Genomic DNA, 20221 nt, shown 5'->3' with positions numbered 1-20221 from the left:
AGGGTATTGTCAGCCCTTGTAAGCTAGTTAGATATAATCCAAAACCGGATGGAAAAAAACACAAAACAAAACAAAACTAAAACCAGGGAAAAAAAACAAAAAAAAAACACAAAAAAAAAAAATAAAAACAAAAAACAAAAACAAAAAACAGAAACAAAACCGACCAACCAACCAAAAAAAATCACAAAAAAACACCTGACAATTTGGTAGAGGTTTCCTACCTGGTTGCCTTATGGTCTGAAGCTAATGGGTTGTTGTTCTGTAACATCAGACTCTATCCAGAGTAACTTCAGAGTGCTGTAGAAATAAGCAGGGAGATAGGAAAAAAAAAAAAAAAAATCACAAGTTAAATAGATCTTAACCAGCAATTGAATTCAAGAGGGCAAGTGTACTCTAATGAGTACTGCATCTTACTCTTCAAAGACCAATGATTATCTTGCAGTGTTATTTCTCAAGATGAGTTCACTTTGATGTTAAAACATGTTTGCAGTACTTATCTACATGTGTATCTCATTATTTTTTTTATCTATTATGTCTTTTCTGATGCAGGATCTTAGAACTCTAGGAAATTACAAGTGTGTTCTGGCTCTCCTTGCACAGGGATGAGATGAGGGAAGATAGGGGGAGAAAATTTCTCTTTTTTTTATCTTAAGCAGCTCCACAGGGACAGAGCTTTTAAGAACAGGCTAGAGGATTTAGCAACATATTATGCACAGCTAAATCATGAACTGGATGCAAGAGCCTTCTGCAAACACGTGTAAGTCCATGTGAGGTTAGTGTAACCAAAAAGTAAGTGCTAGGGTGCTCTTTCCTACATGTTGAAGTGAACACGTATTGTTCTACCCTGGAACTCCTCAGAACACATATAGAAATGTTCTATCTGTCTCTGTTGTCCAAAAGAAACTTATGGTATCCAACTCATGAAGAATAACTACCTCAAGGTAAACCATGAGACAGGCTTTAGCAAAAGGACTCCTTTAAGCAGTAGAGCTCAGGGGCTGGATATGCTCTATTTCTGCAAATAATGATGACTGGAGTGTATGTAGGTACATGTGCCTGTGAGGTATGTTTTAGAATTTGGGAGTCGGAGGGGGTTGGTTCTTGTATCCATAAAATCAAGGATCAAAAAAATAGAAACAGAACAGTTGCATAAATAGCACCTCTTCTCTTTATTTGTTCTTCAGGAAAATAAAGGAAAGTTTGGAGTGCTTTCCTGTTAAACTCAATAACTTGATCCACACACTTGTACAGATGTCAATGGCAGCCTCTGCAAAACCTCCAGCTCCAGAGACTGACACCCAGGAGTGGATGATGTTGGATGCAGAGAAGTCAATCACGAGAGCCACCATTTTGGGCTTCAACAAAAAGTCTGACCCTGTATGTATTATGTTATTTGCTTGCCCTCATTTGCCTTGATCTTTAATGACTCTTTTGTGAGCTTGTATACTCTCTCTCCTCCTTTATAGAAGATGTGCTTGTGCCACATTAAAAGGATCACAGGATGAACAGTGGTGCCATAAGCAATGAGTTACCAGAGAGAAAGAACGCCAGGCAGACAGCTATTAGCAGGGAGCCATTAAGGAGAACAGTTCATGCCCTATAGTGAAAAATAAATCAAGACCTAATTAAAGCATCCAGAAGGAAAGCATGGCACAAAATTAGGAAGCCTAATAGAAATCGGAGGCTGTTATATGATGCTTTAATGGTGCGTTATTAGTTTTCACACACTGCAGTGATCTTTCAGTGTTTCAGTTGTATGCTATCCAGGCAAGTTTCTCTTTCTGTGCAGCAAAACTGTAAATTACAGACTGAATTCTCTGGCACTTGGCACTACATTAAAGAAAGGTTTTTCTTTGTTAAAATCACCCTATATTTTCCCTTGTACAATTTATTTTAATGTGCCTCTCTGATAATTTCTCTTTTCTGCCTTTTCCTTTTCTCCAATACAGCTGTATCTAGTCCAGGTGGTGCAAACCTGCAATGTGGTCACTTTTGTGGAAAAATCATTTGACCAGTTCTCAAAACTTCACAGCGACCTCCAGAAGCAATTTCCATCACATGCCCTCCCAGAGTAAGGCAGCATATTAGCAAATATTATTCTGCTGTTAAATGGTTGTCTCTGTGCACAGATAAAAATGTGAGAAAGACATATTTTTAGAAACACAAAGGCAACGCGACATATTTTATCAAGGCTTTCATTCAGACCCACAAGAAATGGAATCATAGACCATTGTGACAGTCTAACTTCTGTGTATTTCACTGTTCCTTTTTTTTAATGGGAAGAGAAGGGGGAACAGCTTGGGCCTGACATAACTATTCCTGAAATCAAAGGGTAAGTGGTATTGACTTCATTAAAGGCATGATAAGGCCTTTAATAGTTTTTATTTTCTTCATGATGTTGATCAAAACTATAGTAATAGCCATATATCAAAGTGAGATGGGAATGTTCACACTGGGTCAGAACAGAAACAAGCCAATCTCTGACACTGGCAGACATGATCAACCTTTTTACAAAAAGATGCATATATTCCTCTGCTGAGAAATACACAATAATCTTATGTACTATCCTGGCCCCACAAAACAATACTTTGTTCCTTGCTCTCATTCAGTTTCATATCTCTTGAAAAATATGCTAGAATTAGTTTCAATAATTCTGAATATTATTTTTTATCCATGTGCATGTCTATTCCTGCTTTTCATATTCTGAATCTTATTCACAGTTTCCTGGGACGATGAGTCCCACAGTTTATTTCTGTCTTATGTGAAACAGCTTTGCCTTATGTAGCGATTGTCCATGGCTTGGGTAATACAAGTGAAGTTATGTGTTCTACAAATATCATATACATTGTATGGCATACACCATTGAGAACAAAGTAGTCCTCTCTTAAACAGTCATGCTGACTCATCTAATACAAACCCCTCTTCAAGCTCATTCTAGAATAAATCATAAAGCTGGCCAAAAAGGCAAGCAATTTACTTGAATCAAGCTAAGATTCAAGTGATATGCTTGAAAAATAGAAAGGTCTTTGAGGTTTGACAAGGGGTAAATAGCTACAAACAACGTGGGTTTGACTTAAAACACAAAATTCCACAAATTTCAGATACAAATTTGATATTCTCCCAAGCTTGTGAGAGGCATTCAGTTAAATGGTGTTAGGTTAATTAATTCCAGAATATCTATCTCCTACCTTGAGGGGATTTTAATTGACTCCAATTTTACTCATTATGACTGGCTCATATGAACTGGTTTGCAGCAGTTGGTAAGAATCTGAATTTCACTGAATTCTGAAACGGCTTGCGTCATGGTTTTGATTTGGAGATGTTTGCACACTAACTATTAGGTCATAAAATAAAATATTTAGCAAGTACCTATTTCTGATTTTTTCCTGTGGTGAGCAGAAGCCTTTGAAGGAAAATATATTTCTGTTTAGAAATGTGTAGACCTCAGAAACCCTGTAGTGAATTTCAAAAATAGTACTAGCCATTTTTCAGATAAATCTGGCTTTAATAAAATCCCTCACGATATTTTCACTGCAAAAGAGAGTTCCAGAACTCACAGAGAGCTAATCTGCATATACTGAGGCTGTGTCTAAGAGCTCCAGAGCTTGCTTGTCATAATGCAGTCCCAGCAGTAACCTGTCACTGTATGATCTTTCCCCAAGACTGTGCTGAAGTAATTCATTTCATGATGTTTCTTTATATGTATATTCTTTAATGTTAAAGTTTTGGTTTATTTTCTAACAGAACATCAGTTTGAGGCTTTTTATGTATTCCAGCTTTTATTCTAATAATAAAAACTAATTATTTCTTTATAGGAAGTTATCACTGAAACTGCCGTACCCTATCAGACCATTAGTCTGTCTCTGTGTTACAAAGCTCCAGCTCTGGCCGATACCAGATGCTTCAAAGGAAAGAAAAAGCCTGGTTCCATAATGTAACCACAAAATCAGTTTGAAATGTATGATTTAAAAGTAAAATGTCTAATACTACTAGAGTAATTGGAACTGCTAACAGAAAGGATTTGGTTACTGCTTTGTATTGATTCATGAAATTATATATATTCATGTTTCATTAGAATAAAATAATGCAATATGATTCTGCTTCATACAAGTGCTAAATACTGGCAAAACCTCAGAGTTCAGAGTATCTGAAATTTTGCTATTGGCATGTAAACATTCAGCCCATATTTTTAAGTCAAAGCACAGCTGCCGCAAGCAAGCCATTGCACTCCAGCATCTTCCCTCTTGTTTGGTTTCAGACAGAGTATTAATTCTGTTTAATTATTGTTTTTTGAAAGGCAAAAAATCATTTAATCCAAACATTTAATTCATATACAGAGTGTTCTTCAAGCTAGTGAGTAGGGAATGGAATCTGCAATGCAGGATGTCTGTGTGTGGTGCAAGTTTATATTTTCTGATCTACTTAAGGTAAATGCAAAGCTCAAAATTATCTTGGGAAGTTACCCTGTTCAAACACAAGTGTGTTCACAAGTGCAAGGTCAGTTGCAGCCAGAGGCGCAATTCAGCAAAAGCATAAAGGCCTTTTAAAATAGTGTCAGTACTGCCACAGGGTTCACACTGTCCTTCACTGCAGCAGAGTTATTGGTGCTATCAATTGGCAGTTCCTCTGTCCTCACTTTGGCTGCTGTGCTTAGGATGCATCTTCCAAGGGCCTACATTTTACAGCCAGAATCCTTTCTTTGTTTTATACAGCCTCATTAATTTTAAGCTGCTTCCAAACAAATCCTCCCTACTGTCTCTTGAAAAAAGCCCTTTTTGTGCTCCAGAGGAACCCGAAACATTCACAGGGCAACTATGTGTGCCAAATGACCTGAGCTCTATTTTTATCTGTGAAGCTCCTATATGTCATGATCTTGGGTCGTATCACCTCCCCTGTCTCATTATGTGTCCTGCCACTGTAATTTTGTCAGGCAAGAATTGCCTCTTTTTATTCATTTGTGCAGCCCATAACTGAGCACTGATCTTTCAGTGCTATAGGCAAAAATAATCAAAAGGTCATATATACATAGTTGCTATCATCCTGGCCCCTTGCTGTTTTAATTGCAGACTAAGTTATACCAGTGCTGAGTTCTTCCTCAGAATTATTACATAAGACCGGCAAAGATCTGTATGCTTCTAAAAAGTATTAAAATATCTTGTTCATCAGTATTCTCTTCATAGAAGGCCTTCTGTTACAAAACAAGCTTAAAAAAAGCCCAACCCAACAGGTCTAATTGCAGTTCATAAAATCTAATTACACTGAATCTCTTGGTAACAGAAACTGTGGGTTAATCATCTTCATTCATTTTATTTTCACTAGGTGAGGCTGCTATTTACCATTTTTACAGCTGGGTGGTTTGCAAAGCTGGCCAGCGTTCCCTCCAATACTGTGTTGCTATTTGGCTGGCCTTTGAAAAGCTGATGAGATCTTAGCACTGAACTCTGGAACTGGGTGAAACATGTGCGAAGTAGGACCTGACCACCTGCCTTTCAAAAGGCTGGACAAGTGTCTCTTTGCAGTGTATTTCACTGCTAAGTGTCTCTTTAGCCATTTGTCTGAAGCCTTCTGATACCTCTTGAGATCTAGTGGATAAGCAAGGTTGTACGAAAAAAAAAAAGAGATTTGTAAACAAGACACAGTTAACTCTTTGCAGTGACTTTGTAACATGAAATACAACCAGATCAAAACTTCTGCCATTCTGTATTACCCAGTTTAGGGGACATAAAGCATAATGTTAGTTATGAATCCCAATATTAGCAATTCATATCGCAAAACCCGTGACATGCAATTTAGCACAGATAGCTTTTTTAATGCCCCTTCAACCTGAGAGAGAAATAGTCCTTGTCAGGGCAAGGTTAATATAAATTAATTATGTGTATTGTTAAAAATCCAACCATTTGACTGATCTAATGTGTGTTGTCTCTAAAATGCAAAAATGATTCAAGTAAAAAAAATGTGAGATTTTGACATTTTCAATCACCAGACCATTTGAAAATTGACATAAGGCCGTTCTATGCATGTGTTGTTTATTTACTAAACTGAAATGAAATTAATCTTAATAAAAATTCAGCAAGAACATTATTATTATTATTGTTATTGCTTTTGTTGGGATTGATTTTGTTATTGTGATGATCATCTGTTTTCATGTATTACTTTTATTATACTCTTCCCTGAAATTACATATGGGATCAGGGACCTGCTCTGAAAAACTTAATCTACACTCTAAATAGCTGAGGTGAAAAGGCAAGCAATGATATATTCTTAAAATGTTACATTGTTGCTGTCAGACTTGGGTATTCTGTGTTTCATGGTAAGGGTTCCTACAGCATGAGCCCAGGGTTGAGATCACAGATCTATTGTGCTGTGCACAGTGCAAAAAATGGAGAGGGTGTCGTTTTCCTGGGATCAGAAAGGGACACTTTTTTTAGAGCTATTTAGATACCATAATACAATGCAAATAAGTGTCTTGTAGGTTTGGAGTTATTTGTTTGATTGGGTTTTGCTGTTAATTTGTTCATGGGTTTTGTTTGTGTCTTTTGGTTTTGGTTTGTTGGGGTTTTTTTGTTTGTTTCGGTTTGGTTTTGTTGTTGTTGTTTTGTTTTGTTTTAATTTTGTTTTTTTTTTAATTAATGACTTAGACAGAAAAATAGGTACAATATGAAACAGCACATCAGCGAATTATTAGAAGAACCAGAGTCAGGAAGTAAACAGTTCACTGGACACAGCACCCATCCCTTCCCCTACCTGCAAAAACTCTTTGAAAATGTTAACTTTCTTCTGTTAAGTAGAGCTAGAAACATTTACAGCAAATACGAGAGTTATACTTATGAATATTCTTCTTTTGCAGGTTTCCCCACTCATGGCATTTACCTTTTACAGATCTTGAACATAAAAGAGTCAAGGATTTGAATCTCTATCTGAAGCAGCTATTAAGTGGACCCAGGAAACTGCCTAATGTGAGCACTTCCAGTATTTATTTTATTTTAATAGGACTTTTAGTAGCATTTTAACAAAAGATTCAGGAAGCTTTCCATGTCCTCATTTGAAAAAAAATAAATTACATAAATGACATGTCTTCTTATGCAGCCGTTTTGAGATGGAGCCATTGTAGCATTCATCAGATCTTAAGACAAGAATGACTGAAAAATAGTTTATTAGACCTGTCAGGGCATTTTTTTTTTTTAAATTGTCTTCCTTTGCTGCCATCCAAAAGTAGTGATTCACTGAATTTTTGACAGTAAGAAGTAGGTTCTGAGGAATGTAATGTCTAGCAAAGGAGTAAGTTTTGAAATATTGAAAAGTCTGATTTTGACAGTTTTTAAATAAAAAAGTTACATTATTTCAGCCCAGAAATACTCTTCATTTCAAAATTTAAGTTAACGTGAATAAGAAATTGTTTTTCAAACATAAGACCAAAACCAGAATGTTTCAATGTGATCAAATGATACACTGTGTCCATTAAAACTGGTGTTTTCTCATTTTTTTATTCATTATCGTTTTCTGAGGTTTGATGTTTTCCTCTTGTTTAAAAATAGAAAGCTACAATGGTAACAATTGGTGACTCTTCATTGCCTCGCCTAGTATAAAGCCTTATGCACCTCAGCAACACTAAAGCCAGAGCCAAGAGTAATCAACAGGCACCCTGCACCCTGGGAGAGGATGTTAAATCATTGTGCTGCATCACTTTGGAAGTTGAATGGTCAATCACTGATAGTGACACCAGGGTCTGAGAGAAAGAAGCATCTTCCAGAGACCAGCAGTTGTCAGGAAAGCTGCCAGGAGGTGCTTTGCGTTAGACCCTAAACTTATGTAGAGCCTAGTAAATGCAAGGGAGCCAGGGCACGAGCTCATGCATTGGTACTGCTGTTTTGCTGTTGTCATGTTCTCTGGCAGGGCTTGGGCCTCTACCAGGTGAGCCATGTCATGTCCCCTGGCCTCAGAGCTATAGTACAAACTCAGGCTGATTTGGTCTAAAAGCATAGACAGTCTAGGATGCCAAAAGAGGATATGACAGATTTATTTTTTTTTCTTCAAATTTCTATCATCTTGCAGAGGAGAAAAATGTTTGTTGCCTAACTATGTAACTTTCCCATCTGTGATTGTGTAATAGGGATTGAAGTGGAAATTGTCCATATATAAAACAAATAGGCATTTTCTTATTAATAGAAGTCTAAATTCTGTGTCCTGAGTTGAAATAGAGAAGATCTGCAAAGAGGGTATATAATATCTGTGTCATGGAGTTACACTTAATTCGGCATGGACAGCTGACTTGGGTGTATGGGATTGCTCCCTTGACTGACCTTGCCAAATAAACTGCACAGGCTGGGGTTAATTGTGCAATTTCTGTCACTAATGTTAGGGTCATGTGTTTATTTTACATTAGCACCTTTTGATCACAGCTGAGGAAAAACTGATATAAGCCAGTGACCTAGAAATGAAGAGCTCTGTATCTTCTGCTGTAAGGTACATGGATTTTCAATTTGGGCCAAGCACTCCTATGTAGAAGCCTAATCTATGGCTGAAAAATTAGGCTGCTTAAAGCCCTGGGATAGTAATAAGAACATTTCCCGGTCACACACAGCAGCTCTCCTCTTCCTCCTGCTCCATGGTCTGTGAATGGGCCGATAATCAGCCAGAGCACGCTGCCTTGCCATGGGCTTTCTCATGACTTTCCCCCTCCCTTTATAGTCCTGCAGCACACACCCATGGAGCTGGGTAAGTTCTCCTAGCACATTGCTGCCGGGATACGGGGGCACAACCACAAGTTGGGAATCCAGAGGGAACTGTGGACAGATCTTCTTAGGAAATGTGCTGGTGTGACTCTGAATGAGGCCAGAGTGGCTCTACAGACATGCTGGACTATGAGGCTGCTGAAAACTCTTCCATCCTGGTACACCCTGTAGTGCTGAGCCATGAGGAGAAAAAACCAATTTTGTGCTGGGCTGCACAGCTACCGGTGTGCTGGACTCAGAGGGCACAATAATAAATGGAGTAAAGAACAGATTGTTTCCATCAGTAAAGTGCTATTGCATGCTGGAAAATGTCTTGCTTACCACCATGCAGCTAACCTGCAATTCTAGATGATAACCTTTAAGGTTATTGATACTCTATAAACATTGAATCATTATTTTTACTTCAATATGCTTCTCCTGCTGGGAGATGTGAGAAATTTAGAAAATACTGATGTGTTCTGACCCACTTAGAACAAGGAACCTAGTCAGTGGGTAATTTCCTTTGTATTCCCAGCTGAAGTCTTCTTTTTTACTTTTCTCTTTGGTATGGCTTTTTTGAAAATGTCATGGTGTCTTCTTGGTTTCGCTTTGAGCAGAAAGCCAAGCTAGGAGGCTTTCTTGATCAAAATAAATACAATTATTTTTTCTTTCTTTTTGCCGTGGACAACTTTGCAGTCAAATTTCTCCTTTTTCTCAAATTGCTAGGGAGCCTGACCAAAACCATTTAGTGAGTTGTCTTTTCTCAAGCATTACCGAACTGTCATTCCTATAAAATAGTAAAACTATGTAAGAATAAATAATTAATTCAGAAACTTGTGAAGAAATCTTGTAAGAGCAAGCGCCTTTAGAATAGGATTGCCTTTACTTTCTTGACAGTCATTTCTTTCTGCTGAATTGTACCTGTATGGTGTCATAGCTGTATTGTAACTGTATGGTACACCGGAGCATTGTCTGAGATGGAGAGAAAATAATTTATTTATTTTTTTATAATATACCCTTGCTGTCACTGTAAACACATTACCCTGATTGACTAGACACCATTTTCAGCTCTGAAAAGTTCAGTCCAGTCCACACAGGACTGACTACATGCTTGGTTCTATGAAATAAGGAATTAAAAATGCTAGAAATAAAGAAAAAATTGGATTATATCCAAATTCCTTCCTCAGTCACGCCTTAAGTGCATGATTTTTAGTCCAGACAAAGTTCTGATTATGAAAATTGTGTTATAATTAAGAGCAGGTCAGAATGTCACTGACCTATTCTGCTAAATGGTTTGAATGAAGGAGGAGAGGTGGAAAGTAGCCGCCTTCTCATTTGCACTTTAGCTCAAATGGAATTAAATGTTTCTTCAAACCCTTATTTAAGGAACAGAAACTTGAAGCCACCTCTATCTCTGCATTTTAGTATCATATCAGTTAAATGCAGAAACATGAGCTGATGGAGGTATTTGCTGTTGGGGCCATTGAAATGCTTAAATGTGCTCATGCCCATCCTTATTCAAAGTGTTTTTTTAAGTCTGTGGTGTACTTCAAGCACCCGTCTCATTCATTGACTTCCTCTTAGACATTAATTAAAGAGTTTCTAGGAGTGCTTTTTCTAAATTCAGGTTAGCACTCAGTTATAAATAACTACACCACCAGACTGTATGCATTAACAAGCTATTTTCATTACATCAATCACTAAAAAGCAGAAGTTGATGCACCTTCCATGTCATACTGAATCCTTCAGAACAGGATCAAAATCAGGTTTCGGCACCTTTTTTATTTTCATTCTGCTGTCCTCCCCCACCCCCAAACCAGTAGCAATATATGTGATTGCCCTGCAAGAATATTTAGTTTTGTGCCAGTTGCACCATTGCCGACTGGCTGATCAGCTGCATGTGTTGAAATGCCTGGGTCTTTTAGATCAGTAAGGCAACACACTCAGCAATGTTTGGACTCCTGGAGTTTTGCTTCATTAAGTGGCAAAACAACCAGTAATAGGTCAAGCATCAAGAAACAATAAATTGAAGGTTGGTAATGTGGAGGAAGACAAAAATGTGCGTTATCAACATATAAATCAAATCTGTGAGAAAAAGCAGCAGCTGTTCACCACTTCTACATTTTTCTCTATTTCCCTGTTAACTCCAGCTGAGTGATGGGCTGAATGGAGATTGCAGCCCAAATCTCATAACATATCATATAAATTAGAGCTGCACTAGTGGCTTGTCATTTTAATGCTGTATTGTAAGAGGACTGTATGCTCCCAGGGGACACAAAAGCAATGTAAGGCTCCATTAATTTAGTTTGCTCTTGGCCCTGGTGTCAAACAGCAGCATTCACAAAGCTGAATGTCTTCATGCTTATCTTGAAAAGACAACTTGCACCTGTCTTGGGCATTGCAAATGAAAAGTCTAAAATTGAGTCTAAACCAATGTTTTATATAGCAACCTGTATTTGGTACTATCACCCAGCTAGTAAGTTTCTATAGCTAATCTTCCCATCTCTTATCATTTAAAAGAAGTGACATTTAATTTGTGGATATTGTTATTGATAACCCTAGACACTAGATGTACATACTGATCTTGCAAAACTACATTGCCTTGAATAAGCATATGTTATTTGTCCCACATCTTTCATGTAGATTAGTTTTGTGTGCAAGTTTGGTGGGCTTGGATGTTTGAGGGAGTTTCTCTGTGATGCTGGGGATGTTAGTGAACATCATAGTAAGTGCAAGTGCACAGTAGAAAGAAATGGGGTATACTGGGTACCTCTATAAAAATTTTCTCTTTAAGTGTCCAAATTATCTGAAGACTTTGGGTCCAAAGGTAAACTTAGTGCAAGCAGGTAAGCAAACAGTGACAGTGTATCAGGTATGGATAGGTTCTATGAGCAGTTTTGTGGTGAATTATAGGATGTGTAAAAGGGCTTTAAAGAGGATATAAATGGAAATGATTGTAAATTCTATTCGCTCATTTTCAAGCATACAGTGAAAACCAGGCCCACAGCATTGTTCTAGAGTGACTAATGTTTTACACTATAAAAGTAAACAAGTTTGATAAGAGCTACCCATATTTCATTTGTATTTTGTTCACTGGTGCTACTTGGGCTTTGCAGAGATGAGAAAATAGGTCCCGCAGTGCCTGTATAGAGCTACATAATATGGTGGTACAAAGTGCACCCAAGGTATATGGGTCCCTTAAACTTCCACCCACTCCTATACTCCCACAGCAAGACATCCAGCAGAGCCAAAATGGGGAGGGTTCAAAGTCCTCTCTTTTCCACTGTCCTTTCCTGAAGCTATAATAGCTGCAGCAAGGTCAGCTTTTTCTGGTTTCTTTCTTTCCTGCTGATTCTCCATCCCGTTAAAATATAACAGGTGCATGGGTGTTCTCTGACCCCGAATCTGCTCTTAACACAGCTGAAAAGAAAGCTGAAAGCAGAGGAGAGGCTGCTTTTCTTTTGAACAAAATTAAATCTGGCTTGAAATCTGCCTGTGTTTCACTAACAGCAGAGTGCTTGTCTAGTTAGGCTCTGATGGAGAGCAGTAGACAAATTCTATCATGCTACAGTTTTTCAGGGCTGTGCCAGCTCCCCTAACGTCACTTAAATAGGGTATTTATGTTGTATCCTCATGTGAGTGAAGGTGGAATTTGTCCCTTTTCAATTCAATGGCTGAATAAAGGTCATGCATGAGTTCTAGCCGGCATAGCGCTGATGCACCCATACATACCTGGCTGCTCCCCAATAGACTAATGTTGAGTGACCTGGAAAAAAATCAGCACTACCTGCTAAAGATTGCTGTCTTTTTAGGTAAGAATGGCTAGACAAGTGATAGGAGGCTTTTCTAAAAATCCCCAAATGGGCAATATTTTAGGGAATCTCCACTTACTGATTTAAAGGCAATAATTCAAGGGAAAAAAGGGTAGGTGAGTGCCCGTGGTCATCCTCAGTGCCTGCCTATCTACCAAAACTCTCATGGGGTCTCTAAGGTTCCCACCTGTGGTCATATCTTTGTAAAAACAATTGTTTGTTTGGAAGTGGACTCTATCCACCTAAATACAGTGTGGTTTTGATCATACATATGTTCAAGGCCCTGAAGTGCCTGTTTCTGGCAGTGTAGTTAGATGCATTTTTAACTCTAAGCCTACACTTCAGTCCCATTGACAGGAGTCCAATTGATTTAGTAAAAATATGAAAGTTCAAGTTGTGCTTTGGTGGTCTGCAGGCAAAGGGTAAACTTCAGAAGATCCTTACACACTTTGCTGGTGAAAATCTAAGTGATGGAATTCTGCAACATGCAGATTAACACAGGTCAGGGAGAAATTGCTGTCTTGTGGATAACAGTGTGCAATATGCCTTTTTCTGCAAACATGTGGGAGATCATCTCCATTGCTTTTGAAGCACTTTGCCCTGGATAGACTGCTACATCTGCCCCCGCAACCTGACCTGTTATGTTTTTGCTTTCCATTTGCTAACAGCCTTGCTGCTTCCCCATATGCTTCAATACCTGTTGAGTACAATGGACACAGACAGGGAGAGCTTTGAAATCAGTGCTGTGGCACCAGCAATGTACAAGCCTGTTGTGTTCATTCCTGATGTGAGATCTGCACAAATTCCACTTTTGTTCTTAAGCCAAGTGTTGTTTTCTCAGCATCTTGTCTCCTTTAGAAATTAGAATTTGGAACTATCACCTGAAACAATCTTTGCACTTCCTGTTTACAAACCTCACTGTTCATATATTTCCATTTATTGCTGAAAGATTAAGCAGAGAGGAAGCAGAACGCCAGGCTGCTCAGTGCAGAGTTTTTTATTTCTCTTTCAAGTTAGTGTATCCTTACTTCCACCTCCTGCCCACTTCTCTCAAGATCTTTGAACTCAAAGGGCTACTTAAGTTTCTCTGCTTATTTTCATGCTGTCAAAAAAAGGCTGAGCTGCCAAAAATACTTGCTTTTAACCCCTGAGATTTCCTAGACTTGGGACTTGTGCTGATAGAGTACATGGAGGTCCCACAGCAAATAACTTGGCTGTTTAAAGCTACTGGAAGCTGAAGCAAGTGTATTGGCTTTCCCCTGTAAGCTGTCCTCATGAGATGAGAGAATAATTAGTCATGCTCAGAACAGACAGGTATATTGGCAGTCCACTGCTAATGGCTTAAGGATCGTCATTGAATTCCAGGAAAATAATTCTGTTGGTTTATCCTTTTTTTTTCCCCCCTCATTTTTCTTTTAAAGAAAATACTGGTGTGGGAGGAAAAATTGCAAACAGTAGAATGAAAAATAAAAGGCAACTGCTAAAATAAATCCAGGTTGCTAAGTATTGTCTCTGTGCTGAACATACACATCTTGTTCCTCTGTCTGCTGTAACCACACGTTAACTCCTCACTAGCTGCACTGAAGTCTTCCTTTTCCTTTTTCCTTGCACAAAGCGTGCCACATCTTGTCAAATTGAAACAAGACAAATGCTACTTGAAGTGCATCTTGCTGATAAGAGACACCTTATTTTCCATGGCCTGGAAAAAAAAATAGTGACATTTTAATACTAGAATCTGAAAAGCCTCTTGTTCTACCCATTCATTACAGTGTCAGTCCAAGTAAGATCAGTATGAATGTAGCAATTCTAACCGTCCTAAAGAATGGACATTCTGAAATACAGTTTTATGAAAAAGCTAATAAAAATGCAATTACTGTCCACCTATGATTCAGAATCATAAGAGTCCATTTCAGAATTCACCTTTTATTGCCTTGCACAATACTAAAATCTGGGGATTTGATTTATTGTTTTAATTCTATACAGTTGAATGTAACTACTTGTTATGTATGTTCAGTAGAGCAGTACAGGTCAGTACATACAAATAAAAGTTATAGTGTAGTACGTAAGGTGGATCACTCTTTTAAATAGGATAGCAAAATATGATCATCCCTTTCACTCCCTATTGGTTTTGGGTAGGAGTTTACTCTGTATGGAGCTTTTCTGTGTGGGTGTCCATTAAGCCGCCATGTGAGGGACGTATGCACAGTATCTCAGCCTCGGGGAGGCACACATTAGGTCAGATGGTTGGGGTCGGTCCTGTACCAAGGGCAAATTTCACACTGACTACACAATACACAGTAAAGACGTTCTCCTGCATTTGCTTCACAGACGGGCTGGTCTGTAAAAGTAGTTGCAGCTGCTAATACATGTCTCAAGACACTGGGGGTCAAGCAAGGATGCAAATCTAGGGCCCACATCATTGCTGTTTGGGAGTGTGTTCACAGAAAAGGGGCCAGGTAGGCACCAATGCAGCATCCCTGGGCCAGTGGTAAGGGGCACCATTGTCTTCCCAGTGCCTGTATGGAAATCATTCCCTGGGATCCTTGCCCATGATCAGAAGGGAACAGATCCCCTTCATCACTAACCCAAGTATACACGTTAGAAGCCTACCAGCAATCTGCTCAGAGGGGAATAATTTAAGAAACAGAGCACAACATATGATATTCCCTAAAGTATTTTTGTTTTATTTCAGAATGAGCTTGTACTCAGTTTCTTCCTGAATTGGTCCAGAAAGACCTTGGCAGAAGATTCATCACCTGTGACTTTAGGTACGTGGATTACCAATCTTATTTGTTTTCTAAGAAGAACTTATTTAATAATATTAAATATAATAATGCAAAGGTGACTCTAAAGTGTTTAGGAGGCTGCTGCTTTAAAAAATATAATATAAAGATACTAAAAGATAATTCCTGATTTCTGGAGGTCTCTGAAAATGTGTTAGTAATGTGACCTGTAGCTTGCTTTGGCATATTCTCCTCAGCCTTGCTTCATTTCTTCTTGAATAAACATACCTATATGCAGAGTAAAAGCCTATTTACACAAACTGTGGTAGGTTTCTTGTTTTACAAAACAAGATCTTCAGAGAAGAATCTGCAAGAAAGGATCTAAATAATGACAAACCACAATGTGTGCTTGGACAAGCAAAGAAAATTAGAGACGACTTCTAAAGTCATTTCCACAGTGAGTGGAGCAGGTAAATAACAGAACATTATGTTAATGCCTAGGCATACATTATTAATGATAGTGGTAATTCACTTCTTACTAAATGAGATTCTGCATTGTTCCTTTAGCCTATCTGAATACTTAACCCATTTCCCGCTTCTCTTCCAGCACCTAATTTAATCTAATCTCTGGTATTACAGCATTAAGAGCCAAAGCATAAACCGTAAAATGTAAACTGTGAATGTTTATTGTCTTCCACTGCACTAGTTCTGCACTGAGAATAATCTTCTGTAGGCAGTTTTTAGGCAAAATAAAATCTCTTAGAGAAGCCTGCAGCTGCACTGTGTACCATAATAATTCAGCTGGTTGGTACATGCTCCAAGTGATAGGATAGTTTCCAAGATCACTAGTTATCTGCATTTCAACAAGGAGTGCAAGTATCTCTGCATATTTAGTTTGCATGTCCATTAAGTTAATTTAATCTCTCTGCAGACAGGGGCTTCATTATCTCTTTTGCTGGGACCATTTTTTTAAATTCATCAGAACAAAATAAATCCCATTCCGGCTTCTCAGCCTTTGGAAGATTCCCCCTGTGTAGAGTTTATTTGATTAGGGCATGCCATTATCATATTAAATCCATTATGTCTATTGGAAATTCCTAACGGTTGCTCTAACTTTTACAAAGGAATGAGGAGATAATGCAAAGATATTCTAGGTGTTAGAAATATACAAGGCCATATCTTGTCACGGAAAATCCAAACCAGAGTTCAAATGTAACATGTAGTCTGGCTCTGTGGGCTACCAGTCTCTGTAGACTCTTCAGCCAAAGATGCAGACGTCTAAGAGTGAGCTGAGGCATAAAGGAGTTAAAGTCTCAGGTCTTCAGAAGGATTTTGACATTTCACTAATATTTAGATACCTAATTATTACAGAGATTCTTGATGTAAAAGTCTTATGCAAAAGCATGAACTGAGTCTGTAATAAAGTTGAGAAATAAATTATAGCCTCATAATTCCTGCAGTGGTGTCCCAAGCCAATATAGTCTGAAGGGTAAGCCCTTTATTTTTGTTGTCAATGACATCAAAATCAGAGAAGAGGATAAAGAAACGGAGTTAAGGATGTGTTTAGTGAGTGTTTGACAAAAGCTATGTGACAGGTAACCCAATCTGCTGGTTTACTGTAGTAGTGGAGGTGAAGGTCACAACCTGGTCAGGGGAGATTAATGTGTCTCTGGCCTCAAGCAGTATGGTTACAGAGGGATTATTTTTTTCCTCTCAGGATCCCTGCCTTTTAAAGTTCGGACATTTCAGTTCTAGATTTAGGGTAAAACCTTTGTTTAACACAGGAGAGAAAAACAAAACAAAACAAAACCTCCCTTTGGCCTAGAAAATTAATCACTGTCATTTATCGATAGAATACCAGTAGCACACAGGGTCCAAATCAGGACCCAATGAGTTTAGACTCTAAAAACAGAGAACATGAGTAATGGGCTGAGTTGCTCTGGGTGTGGAACCACTTCTGGTCAGTGAGGAGGGGATTGCTCCTGGTCAGGCATCAGTTGCAGTGAACTGTGGAAGTGGGTGAGCTTAGCTGTAAATGAGCTAGCTCAGCTACCAGCCATGCATGTGCTAATTACCCACCTGAAAAATTATTTTCATATACGTTAGTCTTTGCTTCAGCCTTCTTTGTTGGAGTTCGACTGTTGCCATACCCCAGCTAGCTCATTTAGTTTTTTGCTGCATAGCATTCTGCACCCTGTTATCATCTGTCCTGTGAGAAGGAGAAGACACGAGTCCAGCTAAGGCAGGAGGTGGCTGATCATGCCAAGCTGACAAGTAGCAAACAAGGAGTTGCAGGGAAGAGCACAGTGGCCCTGGGGGCTCTTGTTTGCTGAGGGTGCACTGAAACACTCCTCATTTGAAAGTAAGGCCTGTAGTAATGCCAGAGTCAGTCTGGGGCAGGAATTAAGTTCACTGAGCCTGCAGGAGAGAAGTAATTTCCGTGAAAATAATATGTCTTTCCCCCACAGCTTTCATTGCTTTATGAGGTTATAAGGGCCTTAATTTTTGCCTGTTTTGAAGAATATCTCAGGTTTAATACGGACCGTAGCTTTCCATTAATCTGGTGATTTCTCTCTCAGCCTTTATGCAAGCAAATCATCTGTGTCTTAGTTAGGATCAATATAAAAAAAAATGAATGCCCAATAGAAGCTGGTTATGAATTTTGATCAGGACAGCATCTTTCTCTTACACTGCTTTAATTTCCAAATGTTGTAAGTAATTACACTTACTAAAGTAAAATAAAAATTAAAATTTATGAATTTGTACTGTGCTCCTAGCAATGAAGAGATTAAAAATCGGTGCTAAATTTACTTTGACATGAATACTGATTCAGTTCTCCCGATGGGGTGAATTCTGAATTATACTGAATATTGTTAGTATTTCATTATACTGAGCTCACTGCAAGGGAGTGAGTGCAGGTATCAGCAATGACTTCACAGACAGTCTTTTATAAAGATCCTTTTAAAAAAAGAAGAAAGAAAATCTGTCAAAATCATTCTTATATCAATCTTGTTTATTTTTCTTCTCTTGAGTTTGTATCTCCTGAAAATATTAATAATTCAGATTGTTTTGCCAAAGTTATGAAATCATGAAGTCTTTGCTGTTCGTTATAACAGTGCACAATCCAGGTCCAGTTCTGGTGTGTTTGGTTAGTGCTCCACTCATTTCAAGGGCTGCTCTCCATTCAGCACAGCAGTGAAACTGGCTCTGTGTCCTTCTAAAGGAAGATCTAAGCTTTTCAAAAATAATATCGTACAGTGCGCTTCTCCATGCAGAGTTGCAGTCTTCCTGAGTAGTTCCTCAGGAGAATCAGCTATTTTGATCATGTTACATAGTGTTTCAATCTGCTGCAGTTGCTCATTCTCACAGTAAAGCTTTTGCCGCAAGTTGCATTCCTACTTCAGTTGCATGTAGGCTGTTTTGCTGGCCATAAGCACCTCAGGTTGGCTGACAGGGTGAAAACAGTGAGATAGTTAAGGTATTTACAGCTGAGTATCTGAAGCTGGGTACATTGGAGGCTCATAAACCCAAGCTGTAGCTAAAGAAGGCAGCTGGTTGGCTTGGGGCATTCAGCCCTGGCCCTGGAAAACCAGGTTCCAGTATCTTTTGGTGCCAGGTGTTGAAACAAGCTGTCACCAAGAGAAAAGGATCTAAGATGAATCAGAGGGTCCAGAATACAGAATAATACTTAACTGCTTAATGCTAGTGCTGTGATACTTAGTTAATTAGTGCTTTCACGTTGCTTTGCAGTCCACATGTGAAATGCAGTGTATTATGAAATCATGGTTTCCCTATTGATTTTATCAGTCTTCTGTGTAGCACCTTCCCCACTGTTTATATTTCTCATGCATTGTGCAAAGTGTAATGCAGTGCTTGTTGTAAAATTCTGCTAATGAAAACATTACACAAATTTTAGAATATAGAGCTGGTAGCTCTTCCGCATGCTAGAGAAGACCATGTAGATAGAGAAAGGAACTGCATACTTCGCTATTCTGAAGATCATTCCACCTTCAGTAAAAAATTGAACACTAATTGCCCTAATTTGGTCATTCAAAAAGAAGAAAGGACCCACAGTTTTCTAGTGTTAAAGTTCCTTGATAGAAGAGATTAAAAACTGGCACAGTGTTTGAATTTTTCTGCAGTAGGGACTGGTGGCCAACTTCCACTGTAGAGTGCTGAGACACATAGGCACAAAACATATAGAAAAATGCTACAAGTGCCATTCTGTCTGCAGGCAGCCAAACTCTAGAGTCCTCGTTTGACATTTGACAGCTTTTGCATTGACACCAGTGAGCAAAGAATCAACCTCTGGGAGGGAAATCTTGCTTCAGCTGAAGTCAGTGGAGCTTTGTCCTGTATCTACAACAGACCAGCATTTGGTCTTGGCCTATAATGGAGTGCAAGTAGAGCATGACAGTTCCTAAAAATGCAGGGCCTGAGCTCAGGTCCATCTGCTCAAGCTGGATAGACTGGAAGTAATTACTGTATGTGTATTTTATTATCAGTTGAAGCTAAAATGACCTTAGTCTCAAAAAGACTACGATTTAGCAGTGAATGTGGGAAAAACCTAAAATATTAATGTAACAGCTGAGTGCAGCTAACAGTAACTGTCTTTTATTATGAAATATAAGTGATAGAAGTTTCTTCCATGTTCTTAATATTCCCTGCACTGTTATTTTTTCTTTACCTTCCTTTTATTTTTTTAAAAATTTTTTTTTGTTAGTGCTGTATTTATTATCTAACAAGAGCAAATATTTTAGTAATATTAATAGCTATGCTTCCCCTCCCATGTTTTTAATTATTTTCAGCTTGGTTAGAAACTTATTTAACATTTGTTTGGGTTTTTTCCTTCTAAATGAAAATGCCAGCTCCCATGGAGAAATTCCTTGACCAGGATTAAGCACTCACAGTATAAATCTTAATTCACAAAAAGGCACTGGTAGTACCAGTATGAGAGGAAAGACACAGTGTTCAG

General features: G+C 38.5%; 1 protein-coding gene across 1 annotated transcript in view; it reads left to right on the top strand.

Annotated features, from left to right (window-relative positions):
• PIK3C2G (phosphatidylinositol-4-phosphate 3-kinase catalytic subunit type 2 gamma) overlaps positions 1-20221 on the top strand; it is a gene marked incomplete at both ends in the record, with an annotated part of 210870 nt that overhangs the window by 166281 nt on the left and 24368 nt on the right. The window contains 4 exons of the mRNA XM_080345859.1: positions 1185-1377; positions 1950-2071; positions 6848-6956; positions 15216-15291. Of these exons, the coding sequence (XP_080201985.1) occupies positions 1185-1377; positions 1950-2071; positions 6848-6956; positions 15216-15291 (500 nt within the window). The remainder of the gene's footprint in view (positions 1-1184; positions 1378-1949; positions 2072-6847; positions 6957-15215; positions 15292-20221) is intronic.

The sequence above is a fragment of the Nesoenas mayeri genome (assembly GCF_963082525.1).
Source record: "Nesoenas mayeri genome assembly, chromosome: 1".
Lineage (NCBI taxonomy): Eukaryota > Metazoa > Chordata > Aves > Columbiformes > Columbidae > Nesoenas > Nesoenas mayeri.
The sequence above is the reverse complement of the archived record's forward strand: the minus strand, read 5'-3'. Positions and strand labels throughout refer to the sequence as shown.